Consider the following 15,922-nt stretch of genomic DNA (forward strand, 5'->3'; position numbering starts at 1 on the left):
TCTGCGCTTTCACTGGGAGCTGCAATCCTGAGCTGTTCCTAAACGGCCATCTTGGATCTCCCTCGACATGCTCTATTTTCTAGAGAAATGCTAAAGCCACAGTTATGGAACATTCCTTTTCATCTCAACATTGATTAGAAACATGTGTGTGATAAAAGTATGGTAGGCTGTGAAGGCTAATTAACTTAAAACACTGTAAATTGAAAGTTTTGTTTAGGCAGGAAATAATTTTCAATCATAATCGAGCCAATGTGGGTTTTCACCTACTTCATACCTGTCTCAGGATGAATCCTGGAAACTCATTTTACTGAGGCCAGCATCGCTGGGGAGAATCCCTTCCCCTGCATGTGTGATGAGGATGGTCCTCAGGCTCCCTCTGGTTCCCTCCATGGGGAAGGGTCAGGATCCTATTCCAAGCTCCTGCTCCTGATCCCTGCAGACTCCCTTTCAAGCTATTGCTGGGCTCTCCTCTTTCCTTCCACCCCATGTTTCTTAAAAGAGGAGCCTACACTTCCTGCCGTACATCTGAAACTATCACTTGTTTCTCAATCCAGCAGAACCTGTCTTTTATTAATGTTTTAAAATGACAGATCTCTTTTCACCCTTCACTATTGTTTCTTACTTACTTCCAGCCTCTTGTTTGTCCCTTCTCTGCGGTTCTCCTTATCTAGAATAGCCCTCCCTCCCTCCCTGTTTCACCTGGAAGACATCTCACACCTTGAGACCTTGTTCCTCTGTCCTCACTTGGGTGAGATCTTCCTAATCTTCGCAGGTAGAGTCAGCTGCTCCCTCCGTGGGCTTTGGTTTATATCTAAACAGTAGCACTTGGCTGTGTTTCACTTGGTTTATTCATTCATTCATTTATTCATCCTATTAGGTGCTGAGCTTTTTGAATAAAGATGGGATTTTTTAAACCTTTAATCTTTGTATGCTTAGCAGGTGGTACAGAATGTGGCAGAGAATAGAGGCTCAACCAGTGTCACATGGTTGATGAACACACTGCCATGCGTGGTGTTGTGCATCTAGGCGACAGTGACAGCAAGCAGGCATGTGCCTGGTTCCCTGAGAAATCTGACTGGGGTTGGACTCTCCTCTTTCATGTTGAAAGAATTGTTTTTGATAGTATTTTTCTGGATACTAGGAGGCTAAAAATACCTTTAGTACTGCCATTTCTTATATTTAAATATTATTTTGTTGTACTGTAAATATTTTGATATAATTTAAATATCTCTGAGACATAATTTCTAGCCTACAAGCATAATATATATACTAATAAACAAGGATAAATTTCTCCTTTTAAACTTAACTAGAAATTATTTCCGTTTTCTTGAAACAAATGTGGGAAATTGTTGAAAGGCAATTTTTTTTTTTTTTTTTTTTTAGAGTAGCTAGATGGGGAATTAAAACTTACAACTAATGTGTCCCTTTATCATTTTTCTTCATTGCTCCTAGGAACTCAGTTTGTCTGGTTCTAGCACATTATTGTTTAATAAACCTTTTCTTATAGCTCTGCTACTCCTGACAATTTTAAAGCCATGAGTGGTTAACCAGAAGGAATGTTACAGAAAAGATAAAAGCATAAGATGCTTTCAGAATGCTCTGAGAGTCTGTTTTAATGACAGGGTAAAGCTGTCCCATAGAGATACTGGTTTAGATGATGAGATTTCAGAATCAGCACACTCACACACTCACGTGCACGGATAACTGAAAACACTCATAGGCCTGCTGTGTTTGGTACTATACAATGTTCTAGTTCCTATCTTCCATCTTTTTTTTTTCTTAAACATTTATTGGACATCGAGCTGTTTTTCCCCTAACTGGTGGGACTTCTGTTATATCCATAGCTATAATATCTTTCATCTCCAATGTGGAATTTATACTTTTATTTGATTTCATGTTTTTTGTTTGGGACCTCATTATTTTCTTTTTTCAGAGGTGCATTTAAGGAAACTTCAGGCACTCTCATTGTATTACAGTTTTTAGTATTATTGGATTGGCTTAAAAATGACCCCCCCCCCCCAAAAAAAAAAAAAAAAAAAAAAACCCTAGAGATGTAATTAGATAGTTCGTGAGACTCATATATTTCATGAACAAAACTATAGAGCTGGTCTATTCAGCCACTCTCTAGCATTTGCTGGAAGTTTCTCTCCCTGTGGCCTTCAATGGAAACAAATGTATGTCTTTGGAACGTCCACAAGTGAGAAATTAGGCAAATTTAAAGTTTTTCTTCCTTGTTTACAAAACCTAAAACTTGCCAAGTTTTTTCAAAATTAAATTAAACTCTTCTTCTTTGTAGAAGCCAAAATAAGGTAAAGCTAATCTGAATAAAACTCTTTGAACAGGCTCTAAGAATGTGGACCACCACTAGTTTCTCTACTTTTGAAGACATGTGTTGACATAATTGAGTGCTTAATAAATGAGTGTCTGGTCGTAGTTCAGCAATCCTGTGTGATAGGTGCTGCAGTGTCTCCGTTGTACAGCTAAGGCAGCCAGCTTACTGAGGTCATTTAGTTCTCCAAAGGTCACTGTGGACTCAAATCCAATCACACCTACAGTCTAGGGTCAGCATTAGAACGGTTAACTGTAACAGCAACAGTAGTTTCCCTCTTTAAGAGAATTCAAATTCCTATTTTGACATAGTGTGAAAATCCTCTAATAATTCCAGAATTGATGAAAAAAAGTAAAAGTACACAGGACTAGCAATGTGAGTAATTCAAGTAGCAGTTAATGTAGAAATCACTCCTACAACAAACCAGAATAGTCTATGAGCTACTTCCCACTGGGACCCAAACCCTTAACACAAGTAAGAGGTTTACCTTCCTGCATAACACAACTCATTCTGTGTATGTGCTTTGCAGCCAGGGGTAAGTGGGGAATTTGAAAATGTCAGTTTATCTTACTGTACTCTGAGTTGCTCAAGTAATTGGGCTTGTGGTTTAAATTTAGTGAAAGCTAATCCACTTGAAGATTTAGTCTTTGTACTGCACTGCCAATTACCAAAAAGTTATTTTTAGTGTTTGAATCTATTCAGTCTGCAACTCTGAAGTACAACTGTAAGTGTCTGAAAATTATTTCTCACACCGAGGGTTGTTAAACACTAGAATGGGGCTGTGGAATCTTATAGAACAGAAATTCTTGAGACTCTTACCCATAATATAAAATACCATCATTTCAGAAAGAGTTCAGCTTCCTTTTATAAATTAGAGTCAGATTAACCAAGTGTGATCGTTTCTGGATATATCATCTGAGGTGGGAAAAGATGAGGGAGCTTTGTGCTAGAAGGGGCTCTGTTTGCAGGGATGATGACTGCTGACTAACCACTCTGGGCAGTAACTTCTAATCCTATGTGCCTGTAACTTCTTGTCCCCACATCTGCTCCCAAGAGCGTCAGTATATTAGACAACAGCATGAAGAATGGAAAACCGGCATATACTTCAGTAGTTCATGCAGTGTTATAAGCATGTTACTTACCAAAGCACAGTCTGTGTCTTCATTCAGAAAACTGTCAGGAACTTTCAGGTACTTTTGTGTGATTTGCAAAGTAAATTTGTGGGCAGAGACAAAATGGTTATAGTTAAATCTCCCTGAACCACATGGACTAATGAGACGAGTTGAATGTTAAGCCTGTCTGAGTTACTAAATCTGGAACTATATGCCATGGTGCAAGCATGGCCACATGGCACGTGTGTTTACGTGTGTCTACATTACAGGATATGACCTGTTGTCAGTTTGAAATAACATTTGCTAGTCAAGACCAACAATCTTAAAAAACAAAATCAGATAGAATCAAAAATACTAGCATACACAGAACATAGTAATGAGTTACAGTGTAAAATGTTTTTCATATTCTGTGCTTAGTACAACTTGAAAGTGATAACACTGTCTATATAATTCCTTCTCTACAAACAGGAGGGTGAATCAAGTACAGGTAAAATATTAGATGTAGCATAAAGAGAAAGTTCTAAGAAACACAAATGTTATCTGTGAGGGTATTATACTAAGCCATGGAAAGGAAATAGTAGTCATATTATTAATAATTATGCCTTGAATCATATATGAATAGAAGAGTCACTCTATGCTGGTCACACATGTTCTCATAATTTTAGCCATTGTTGTCCTGGATTATGTATGGAAAGGTGTTCATTTGGCTGTATAGCAGAGACGGCAAAGGCCTCTGGCATTGTGTGTAGATGAATTTCATAATCCCAGCCTGGCCCCTTACAAACTGACTGGGGGGGATGGCAGAGTACTTAACATGCTTGCCTGTTTCCTATTCTAGGAAGGGGGAATAACAATTTTAAAAAGCTACCAAGCAAAACTGTCTGAGGTCTTATTTGTGAAGTACGTATGTTTAGCACAAGGTCTAGCACACCTTCAGCTCTCAAAAAATGGTGGCCGTTATTATTATTTGCTCATGGGCTGGTATTCCAATGATTGAAATACTTTAGTGCCTCTAGAAATCAGCTCTAGTGTCAACACACTTAAGGAAATCCAGTCAGGTCACCTCTGACTCTGTAAAACATTATAAAGAAAATAACTCATAAGTGAGTTATTGTGAGTCATTCAGGTTTTAAGAAGCCATTGCTTTGAATTTGAAAACAGAAAAAAAAAATCTCAGAATCCGCTTAGACTAGGGTTCATTTATTCTGCCTATTTCAAGTCAGAGCAGATGCTCCTGGAATGACCCTCTCCTGTTAACTGAATTGGAGCCGATCCTATTTGGCACTGCAGACAGGGAGAAGCAGATGTTTGAGGACAGGTGGGAGGGGCAGAGTGGAGACTAGTACTGGTCCCACCTTCCACTGAGACTAGCAGGGCCCAGTTTTCTTAGCTATTGTCTCTATTTTGTAGATGAGGAAATTTCAAGTTCAGAGAAGTTCAGTTAACTCACTGAAGGTCTCAGGGCTTTGTGGGAGGAGGGACGGAAAATTAAACTCAGGTCTGTGTGTTTCCAGACCATGTCCTTTCTCTTTATGCCTTGATTGCCACCCTGTAAATAGACTTGTAAGCATCAGGACCCCAAATATGTAAACTATGCTGAGCTCTCAGCTTTGTAAAAGGGGTCTTATTAGGCCATGGTATATGCACATTGAGTTGGCAACCATGCCCAGAGCCATTTTCAGCATTCCAGCTTCATTATTTCACTAGTCCAGACAGAATCCGCACCTTTCAGAAGAGACACAATCTTTATATTAATTATGTCACTCCTTTTAATCTCCAACAATATATACAAAAATAATTAAAAGGCATAGTTATAATTTACCAAGCATGTGAAGCTTAATTAAGGTGGAGGAATTAACATTGCCTTTGACGGGATTCCCAGAATCACATTTGCACTTACAATCAGTTTGAAGAAAGCTCAGCCTACAGAAGTCTGAACTTAAAAACCTATTAACAGGCCAGTGATTATATGCAAAAGATAAAATAAAAGATTACAAGAGGATTCATCGTAACAATTCGCATAGAATTGGATCCTATAATTTCTGTGCCAAATATAACTTGCCGGAAACACAAACACAAAGCGTTGCACATTCACACATCCTCGGCGGTCCTTTGCTGAAGCACTGCAAAGTTTATCATCATTTCCCTAACACTGACACTTCTGGTTTTCTTAGAAAGGCGAACTTCTGAATTTTTCTTTCGCTCTTCACAGTGCTTGCAGTAGATGGAGATATTTTCTTGTCTCTTCTCTACTGAAGCATCCCAACCTTGTCTTTCTTGTCATGGAATTTGCAGTGATCCCAAAATGTCCAGTCTCTTTGCTCCCTTAAGCTTACATTCCTTCAGTGCTTTGCAACAAACTAGTAGCCACTGTAGGATGTGCTATGATCCCAATATCTGCTGACAATATACTGTTGAATTTGCAAGATAAATATGGACAGTGGTTTAAAGTATGGCCTCTGGCATCAAGCTGACCCGGATTCAAATCACAGTTTGGCTTGTTACCAGCTATATGATTTTCCACAAGCAGCTTAACTTCCGTGTGAGAGGGAGATGCTGATTCTTGCTTCATAGAGTGGTTGCCAGGATTAGCAGAGGTGGTAATGGCTTCACATAGGCTTGGAACAAGCTTGTAAGTTCTCTGTTTGTAGTAGCTATCACATGGAGACTATTTGCATTTTAATGCCAGGAGATGACAATGTCTTTACCCAAAGGATGGAGTGTTTCAGGATGGGCTTCCAGGCGTAAGAATAAGCAGACATCCTGGAGCAGGTGGTGCTTGAATCTTACTGTGCAGGTTAACTGCCTGTCCTCCCATATTGCAATTTAGCCCTCCTAAGAAGGGAAATCTGAGGAGCAAAGAGGAACTGTCACATGGACTTCATTGATAGTTGATGTAGGACCTTAATGACAGATATAACACTTTCTAGTACTGTGTGGAGTAAATCTACTGCACCCAAATAATCCAATAATGAAATTGCTCCTTTAAATTATTTTGACATTTCCATTTGCCATAGAACAGTATTAAATGTGGTCCCCAGATCAGCCACATCAGTTCTACCTGGGAGCTTGCTAGAAATGCAAATTCATGGCCACATTCCAGATCCATGGAATCAGAACCTAAGAGAGTGGACCCAGAATCTGCATTTTATCAAAGCTCTTCAGGTGATTCTGGTGCAGTGCAACATTCAAGAGGCACCGTTACAAATATCCACTCAAGCCTGTAAGCCATGGGAATTTGGAAACACTTGTTCTGCTTTGGGAGGATTCTAGCAGGCCCTAGAGAGTTTCCGTGAGTTCCCATATTCTTCACTCTGACATTCCAAGGACACACACAGCCTTAGAGAAGGCCCTGAAAAGTTTGGCTGTATCACCGGCAGCGTATGACATTAACAATGAGATCAGGTTCATTCTTATTTCATTAGAAAGACTCCCATTTTTTCTCCCCATGGTTTTATTTGTTTGTTTGTTTATTTAGTAGTTGTTGTTGTTATTGTTGTTGAGATGGAGTCTCTGTTGCCCAGGCTGGAGTACAGTGGCACAATCTTAGCTCACTGCAAACTGTGCCTCCTGGGTCCCAGTGATTCTCCTGCCTCAGTCTCCAAGGTAGCTGGGATTACAGTTACCTGCCACCATGCCTGGCTAATTTTGTATTTTGAGATGGGGTTTTTACCATGTTTGTCAGGCTGGTCTTGAATTCCTGACCTCAGGTGATCCACCCGCCTTGGCTTCCCAAAGTGCTAGGTTTACAGGCGTGAACCACTGCACCTGGCCAGCATAATTTCTAAACCTGTTTCAGCCAATAATATTGTTGCATCATTACTGTTTTGGGAAATAGTAAGCCATTTTCCTATTTGTTCACTCATCCTCACCAGGTAGATGTTAGTATTGTGTTTACAAACTAGTATTTAAAATATGTAGTTTTTATGTTGCCTTGTCATTTTTTTTTTTAGGGGAAAAAAGTTCGTTTGAAATTTAATATGTTCACAATGATGTGTTTTGTAATTTGTTTAAAGCCGGGTGATTATTTTTCAGCTGTGGTAACTATCATTGCAAAAAGAAGCCATTCACTCAGATCACATGAGTTATAATCACAGAAAGTAATCTCAGATGCAGGAGGTTGAGTGGAGGGCCTCAAAAATGATATGTCCATGTCCTAACTCCCGGAACCCATAAATATGACCTTATTTGGAAAAAAGGTCTTTGCAGATTGTGATTAAGTCAATGACAAATTCTTAAAGGAGAAGAGAAGGCAAGGAACAGGCCAGGTGTGGTGGCTTACACCTGTAATCCCAGCACTTTGAGAGACCGAGACTGATGTATCACCTGAGGTCAGGAGTTCAAGACCAGCCTGGACAACATGGTGAAACTGCATCTCTACTAAAAATACCAAAAAAATTAGCCAGGCATGGTGGCAGTTGCCTGTAATCCCAGCTACTCAGGAGGCTGAGGCAGGAGAATCGCTTGAACCTGGGAGGCAGAGGTTGCAGTGAGCTGAGATTGCACCATAGCACTCCAGCCTACGCAACACGAGCAAGACTCTATATCCAAAAAAAAAAAAAAAAAAAAAAAAGAGAGAAGAGGGAACAGAAGAGAAGGCCATGTGAAGGCAGAGGCAGAGATTGGCGTGACACCGCTGCAAGTCCAGAAGTGTTCAGGGTCACTGGCAGCCACTAGAGGCTACAAGAAGCATGGCACAGCTTGATTTCAAACTCCTGGCCTCCAGAACTGTGAGCAAAAATACTCCTGTTATTCAAAGTCACTATGTTCATGCTAATTACTGATGGCAGCTCAAGGGAACCAGCACTATGCCTTTTCCTGACTACAGCTGTCAACATTTACAACATTTGGGTTTGAGAAGCTTTCTTGAGGAAAAAAGTTGCGGAAGGCTCAGCAACGGGTTACTGAGTTTCAGCTTCTACCGTGGGCCATAAACTCTTAAGCATACAACACTCACCAAAGGACATTCACCCAGCTTTCAGAAACCGGAGACACATCTGTTGGCATTTTATTTCTTGGACAACTATGCATGTGGACAAAGCTGCATCAGTGTGCATCATCTGGTTAGTCTCTTAGAAGGCTTTCACAGTTGTGACGTGGGAGCAGAGCTATTGTACCACCTGTAGAGACTGAACACAAAGGGTAGAGATGAGCAGGCTAGAGAGGAGTGCATGACATTAATCTCTTAGTTATCTTTTTTGTTTAGAATGCTTATGGATCCATCCATTCATTCACTCAACAAACTGATGGAACACATCCTCTGAGTATGATATTGAGCACTGAGAAAGCAGCAGTATTAAAGATAAGTTCCTTGTCCTCGTATAACATGTATAGCTAGTGAGACATGCTGGTGATAAATAGTAAACTAATGAATAAAATACTTGCACATGCCATGAAGGACATATACAAGGTAATGGAACCACCCAATAAAAAGTAGTCTTACTATTCCTTTTGTTTTGGGCATAAAAAGCAGATTAAGGATAATCATCTTGTTCATTTATTTATCTATAACTTATTTATATTCTGTCTCTGAAAAAGCCACAGGATCAGGGACCTAGTTTTGTTTCTTGCTCTTTCTCAAGCATAAGGACACTGCCTGGCACATGGAGGGCCCATAGTAAATGTTTCCTCAGTACATTTGTTAATTAAGTGAAGGTGATAGAAACTGATAGAGACCTTGGACAAGATTAAAGTGCTTTATCTGTGTCTGTATTGCATTTGTTTTTGAAATTCTTTCCTTATTTGAGTGAATACATTTTTTACAGAAGACATTTTTTACGGGGACAACTTATGGGAAGTAAAACCTCATAATGCTGTAAATCATGAGAGCTAGGATACATATTTCACCAAGCTTTCTTGGTTTGTCTTTATTTCTAGATATGACATTTGCTTTCTTTTTTACAATTCACCTAAAAGCTGTTTTTAAATGTATATTTAAAACTTCAAAGTTGCAAGACTATCTTTTAAAATAATTAGCTATAAAGAACCAAAGACTTCAGTTGAGCTAAATTCAGCTGTCTTCTTTTCTCTACAACATTTTAAAAGTTTGGCTGGCCTGCTGAAAGCACAGGTTTACATCTGAAATCATTCCAGTATAGTCGTATAACCTTATTCTAAATTTGAAAGATATAAAATTGTTTTTCTTTGCTTTTTGCTTTCTCTTTTAACTTTATTTCAAAATCAGTAAGGAAACTGAATACGCTAAGAGAAAAATGGGCAAAGGACAGAACAGGAATAAATGCATACATTTTTAAAACAGAGAAAAAAATAAATACAAAGAGTAAAAAACACAATGAAAAATGGTTCAATCTGTTTTCCAATTAGTTACAAATTAAAATAATGAGTTACCATGCTTTGCATATCAATTTGGAAAGAAACACTTGAGGAAGAAAGAACATGTGCACTGTTGCTGTGAACATAAATTGTTTCAACGTTTCCAGGAACACTTTCACAAAATGAATTAAAAACCTTAAAAATATTTTTCCCTTTGACCTGCTACTTTCACTTCTAAGAATAGATATTAATGAAAAAAAATTAAGCACATAAGCATTTTTAGCTGTAAAGATAATTAAATAAAACATTATTTGAAATAGAAAAGTATTGGACATCATCTGACCAAGATGAGCAAAATAAAGTCATGGCACATAATTCAGTATAGTGGTATTTGGCCATTAAAAGTAAATTTTATACCAGTTTGTTGACATGAGAAGATGCTGATGATGTGTTAGGTAAAAAATAAGAAATAATTGTTACAGTATTATGTAAAATATTTATAGCCAGGTGCAGTGGCTCATGCCTGTAATCTCAGCAATTTGGGAAGCTGAGACAGTTGGATCAACTGAGGTCAGGAGTTTGAGACCAGCCTGACCAACATGGAGAAACCCCAACTCTACTAAAAATACAAAATTAGCTGGGTGTGGTGGCGCATGCCTGTAATCCCAGCCACTCGGGAGGTTGAGGCCGGAGAAACGCTTGAACCCTGGAGGCAGAAATTGCAGTGAGCCGAGATTATGCCACTGCACTCCAGCCAGGGCAACAAGAGCAAAACTCCATCTGAAATAAAAATTATATATTTTTGAGAAAGAGAGGCAGAGAGAAAGATAGGACAGATGAAGTGTACCACAGATCTGTTTGTGGTTGGTTATTTGTGGGCGAGAAGATGAGAAGACTGTACCACAGATGTGTTTGTGGTCGGTTATTTGTGGGCGAGAAGATGAGAAGACTGTACCACAGATCTGTTTGTGGTCGGTTATTTGTGGGCGAGAAGATGAGAAGACTGTGCCACAGATCTGTTTGTGGTCGGTTATTTGTGGGCGAGAAGATGAGGAGATTGTGCCACAGATCTGTTTGTGGTCGGTTATTTGAGGGCGAGAAGATGAGAAGATTGTACCACAGATCTGTTTGTGGTCGGTTATTTGTGGGCGAGAAGATGAGAAGATTGTACCACAGATCTGTTTGTGGTTGGTTATTTGTAGGTGAGAAGATGAGAAGATTGTGGTTGCTTTTAAATATTTTTTTATTCGTGGTCTCTGACTTTCCTGTGGTGGCCACACATGCGTTTATATGAAAGTGTGTGCTTTATTTAAAATGCAAACATATGTAGTTTGGCTTTAAAATTTCTATGGGGGAAACCGTAGAAACACGGCAAAGGACATTAGTAAGCAGTTTCTGTAAGGAGACACCTTGTTTGCTATTCTGTGTGAGCAGGGATGTTTGAACTTAAAGGTGGTAGAAGAAGTGCAAATATATTGTCAATGGAATGCTGTCCTGTGCCCATCAGATTGGCAAGAAAGAAGGGAGAAAGAAAGAGAGTTCTGATGGGAGGCTGCACTGGCTGATCCATCCTGGAGAGTGAGTTTCAGGGCCGTTCTGGAGAGCACATTTAGTAGCTTTTTCTGTGGTCATCTATCAGTTCAGCTCCCAGGAATACAAACTTTTATCACAGAGTTATCTGTGGTACCAGAAAGCAGAGATCACTGAAGGTCCATCTCTGGGGAGAGGGGATCAGTAAATTGTGGTCAATGGTCCCTGCAGCCCCAGTTAGAAATAGGTGTGCAACTAGCAATGTGGTTAGATGTGAAAAGGTCTATAGTGCAGGTTGCCAGATAAAATCCAGGGTGCCAGTTAAATTTGAAATTCTTATAAGTAGTGAATACATTTTGAAAATAAGTATATCCCCAATATTTGCTCAATCTGGCAACGTTAGCCATAGAACAATAGAATTTATGAAAATTAAAGCTATGTACATAGGCAAGTCAAAATAGTATATTCCATAAGAATATATATTAACACATTTATAGCTATTGCATTTGTGGGAAGGATGAGAGGAATAAAAAGAAATATATACTACCCAAATAAAGTCATAAAGTAAGAGAGGGCTTGAATAGACCAATGTTGATAGTGAGCTAAGTTTGATTTACTCAATTCTCCATACCCAAGTCCAAAAATATATATATATATATATATTTTTTTTTTGAGATGGAGTCTCACTCTGCCACCCAGGCTAGAGTGTAGTGGCATGATCTTGGCTCACTGCAACCTCCGCCTCCCGGGTTTGAGAGATTCTCCTGTCTCAGCCTCCTGAGTAGCTGGGATTACAGACATGCACCACCACGCCCGGCTAATTTTCGTATTTTTAGTAGAGACAGGATTTTACCATGTTAGCCAGGCTGGTCTCAAACTCCTGACCTCAGGTGATTCTCCCACCTCAGCCTCCCAAAGTGTTGGGATTACAGGCATGAGCCACCACACCTGGCCCCAAACAGAAATTTTTAAAAACCTTTACTGTGGTCTCCTGGAATTTTTTAAAGTCCTGATGACACTGCCTGGCTGATAAACAGAATATTCTGTTCTACAAAAATCTCTGTATGGAGTACCCTGGTACTTCTATCAAAATTAAGCAGCAGAAAAGTGAGCAGGTGGGAGAGTGGGTAGGTGACATGGGGCTTGGGGAACTAAAGAAACATTTAATAATTTTATAAAACTAGTAAAATCTGGAACTAGTGAACATTGGTACGCTTAGATTTGCTCTTTGTTTTTTTTTTTTGAGATGAGGTGTCGCTCTGTCGCCGGGCTAGAACACAGTGGCACAATCTTGGCTTACTGCAACCTCCATCTCCTGGGTTCAAGCGATTCTCCTGCCTCAGCCTCCCGAGTAGCTGGGAATTACAGATACCCGCCATCATGCCCAGCTAATTTTTTGTTTTGTTTTGTTTTTGTTTTTAAGTAGAGACGGGGTTTCACCATGTTGGCCAGGATGGTCTCGATCTCCTGACTTTGTGATCCACCCACCTTGGCCTCCCAAAGTACTGGGATTACAGGTGTGAGCCACTGCGCCTGGGCAGATTTACTTTTTTAATAGAGGAACATGCTTACATTCTTATACAGTAAATATTAGTAAAAGAACATCAGTGAGCACCAATCCTTAATAGTTATCATGGACATAGCCAGAAAAATAAAGTTTAAATTTACCCATTGGAAAATGATGGTTCAGTACATGTCACCGAGTCACTCTTACTCCTTTAAAAGCTTTTTCTTTTTTGATATTACAGCTGATTACAAGGAGAGCTTTAATACAATTGGAAACATTGAAGAGATTGCATATAATGCTGTTTCCTTTACCTGGGATGTGAATGAAGAGGCGAAGGTGAGTGACAAAATAGCATTGATTCATTGTTCATACCTCTTCATAACATGCCCATCCTCTGCAGTCTATTGTTTTTTAAAAGCCTCTATCTGTAGCCTCCTATTAAAAAAGAAAATGAACCTTTCATCTTTTGCCTTTGTGGAGGGTAAGGGAGAAAAGGGAGTGTGCTCCTCTGTGGCTTCCCATAGAATGTCATGAGCCAAGCTATGTGTCCCACCCAAATCCTTCAGGCCCTAGGCTTCATTTTGGCTCTGGGAGCTGGGAAGATGGGGCCAGAAAACCTTTTCTCCCTGCAGTGCAGATTCCCCCAAAGGTCTCTCCATGCAGCCTCATCCAGGCACAGGGAAGAGCTCAGAGCTGATGTCTTTGTAGGTAAACTAGTGGGCAGACCCGTGACCCCACAGCCCCTTCCAGGCTGAAGCTGGTTGAAGGACAGAATACAGGAAGCAGGCTGCAAGTCTCTAAGCACTATTGATGAAGGTGCAACCACCACTGTGCCCTTCAGCCACTTGTTTCATATTGGCTGCTTGACCTTTTTCTGTTTTCTGGGGTACCCACATGCTTAAGAAGTACAAAGGTAAAATCTGTGGCAAAGTGAGCCCTGAGAAAAGACGTCCACCATTGCACTGTTTGGTTAAAGGAAGGTGGAGTCACTGATACCTGGATTTGCTTTCCAGTCACGAGTCTCTTTGGTTTTATGAAAACCCCAAACTGTTCTGCTAAGCCCACCCTCCTTTCTGTGTTCCTTAGCTTCTGATCCTTGATTCTTATTTTGCACTCAAGGGAAGGTGCCAGATCAAACCTAAGCTTGTTTTCTACTTCAGCTCTGGACCATCTAGGAGGGTGTTAGAAGAGGTTGTCTTCAAACTCATGAAAAGGTCAATGTACACTGCTCTGGTCAATGCTTTATTGTCTGTGAGCAGGGGGAAGGCTGGGTGAGAAAGGAAATGGGTTGGGAGCTTGCAGGCATGGCTACAGAAGAAGAATTGCCCAGTGTCTCATTTCACTCAAGTATAAAACAATGCAGAATAGGTCTGAGAAAGGTGGCCCAAATGGGCAAGTGGTGATAGAGCACCCGTACAGCCTGGAGAAGGTTCCGTGGCTCAGTGCCTCCCAGAAAGGATTCAGGCCTGCCATGGGGTACAAGTTTGGTCCCACGGAGAGCTGTAGGCAAAGGTGACTCTAAGGTCCACTCCTCCTTCATTTAAAGTTCCTTGCCCAAGCCATGTGCTTTTGGCACTTCGTTAATCTCCTCGGCTACCTGAGCCCCGTTCTCCCTGCCCCTGCCCTCTCCTGAGAACATTGAGCTCCTGTGCTCAAGACTGCCTGCATCTTCCCCACATCCCTGCCTAGCACCTCCTTAGTCCAGCCAATGCTTGCCCCTTCTCATCATGTCCTGTTCTCTTAGAGGCTACTTTGCTGGACCTGATCAGTAACAGGTAGTCTGTGATGGCACAGGACTAGGATGGCCACTGTGTCATCCTGAGCAAGTCATCTGACCTCTCTGGGCCTCAGTTCTCATGTGCAGATAAACACACAGATGTCCAAATGTATCTACTGCAGCCAGTGTCATGCTGAGGGCGTACAGCATGACTATCCAGTGCTCTGGGGAGGGAGGCCTGAGAACCAGTAACGGAACAACAGTTCAGTTGTTGTTCCGTTACTGGTTCCCAGGAGAGGCAGGGTCTATGTCAGAGGCCCTGGGAAGAAAGTATGATAGTGTAACTGGAAGTGTCTTACCAGTGTTAAAGGTCCAGGCATGGTGGCTTGTGCCTGTAATCCCAGCACTTTGGGAGGCCAAGGTGGGAGGATCCTTGAGGCCAGAAGTTTGAGATAAACCTGGGTAAAGTAGGGAGAACCCATGTCTACAAAATAAAAAATAAAAATTAGCTGGGCATGGTGCATGCATCTGAAATCCTAGCTACTCAGGAGGCTGAGGTGGGAGTATTGCTCAAGCCCAGGAGGTAGAGGCTGCAAACAGTAATCACTGTTGCTGTACGCTAGCCTGGGTAACAGAGTGAGACCCTGTCTTACACACATACTCCACCAACAAATGTAAGGCAAGCTATAAATATGAGCTGTAATCATCATAATTTTTATTATCACACCATCTGTGATAAATGAGTGCTAGGGGGTGAATGTTTTAACTGTTCTGTTTCAATAAGGACCTTTTATAGAAAATGCCTAAACTGAAAGGGACAGTTTAATGATGGAAGCTTCAGGCTCTGTAGTAAACCAATGAGAGAGTTAGTGTGGAGTTGAGTTGACCTTCCAGCCCAGTTCACGCCATACCACTCATTCACCGTAAGCAGGAGCTTACTTTTCTTGTCTAAATGTGTGTGCTGGTGCGTGTGGGTGTGCAGGTGAATATGCATGTGTATGAACATGCATGTTGCTCAGAGCAGACAAGTTTAAGCTCACATATGCTTTGAGAAATGGCAGTGGAGGATATTTTATATTGCATCGTTTTACATTGCAAAGTTTAACTTTGCTAATAGTATTTTCAGTGATTATACTTGGTTGCAGCAGTTGTTTGAGGTTTGTGTTAATAAATAATTTTTAAAAATATTCCAAATATATTTCTCTAGACTGCCGAAAAGCATTTAAAAACATTTTTTAATTTTAAGTTCCTAGATACAAGTACAGAATGTGTAGGTTTGTCGCATAGGTATACTTGTGTCTTGATGGTTTGCTGTGCCTGTCAACCCATCATCTAGGTTTTTTTTTTTTTGAGACGGAGTTTCACTCATGTTACCCAGGTTGGAGTGCAATGGCGCGATCTCGGCTCACCGCAACCTCTACCTCCTGGGTTCAGGCAATTCTCCTGCCTCAGCC

At 40.6% G+C, this 15,922-nt stretch overlaps 1 protein-coding gene across 1 annotated transcript in view; it reads left to right on the forward strand.

Moving 5' to 3' along the window:
• The window catches only part of GRHL2 (grainyhead like transcription factor 2), a 190,658-nt gene that overhangs the window by 105,201 nt on the left and 69,535 nt on the right, over positions 1-15,922 (forward strand). The window contains exons 5-6 of the mRNA XM_032247908.1: positions 10,808-10,881; positions 12,845-13,087. Coding sequence (XP_032103799.1) covers positions 10,808-10,881; positions 12,845-13,087 — 317 coding nt within the window. The remainder of the gene's footprint in view (positions 1-10,807; positions 10,882-12,844; positions 13,088-15,922) is intronic.

The sequence above is a fragment of the Sapajus apella genome, unplaced genomic scaffold, assembly GCF_009761245.1.
Source record: "Sapajus apella isolate SASKATOON/1434 unplaced genomic scaffold, GSC_monkey_1.0 scaffold3, whole genome shotgun sequence".
Classification (NCBI taxonomy): domain Eukaryota; kingdom Metazoa; phylum Chordata; class Mammalia; order Primates; family Cebidae; genus Sapajus; species Sapajus apella.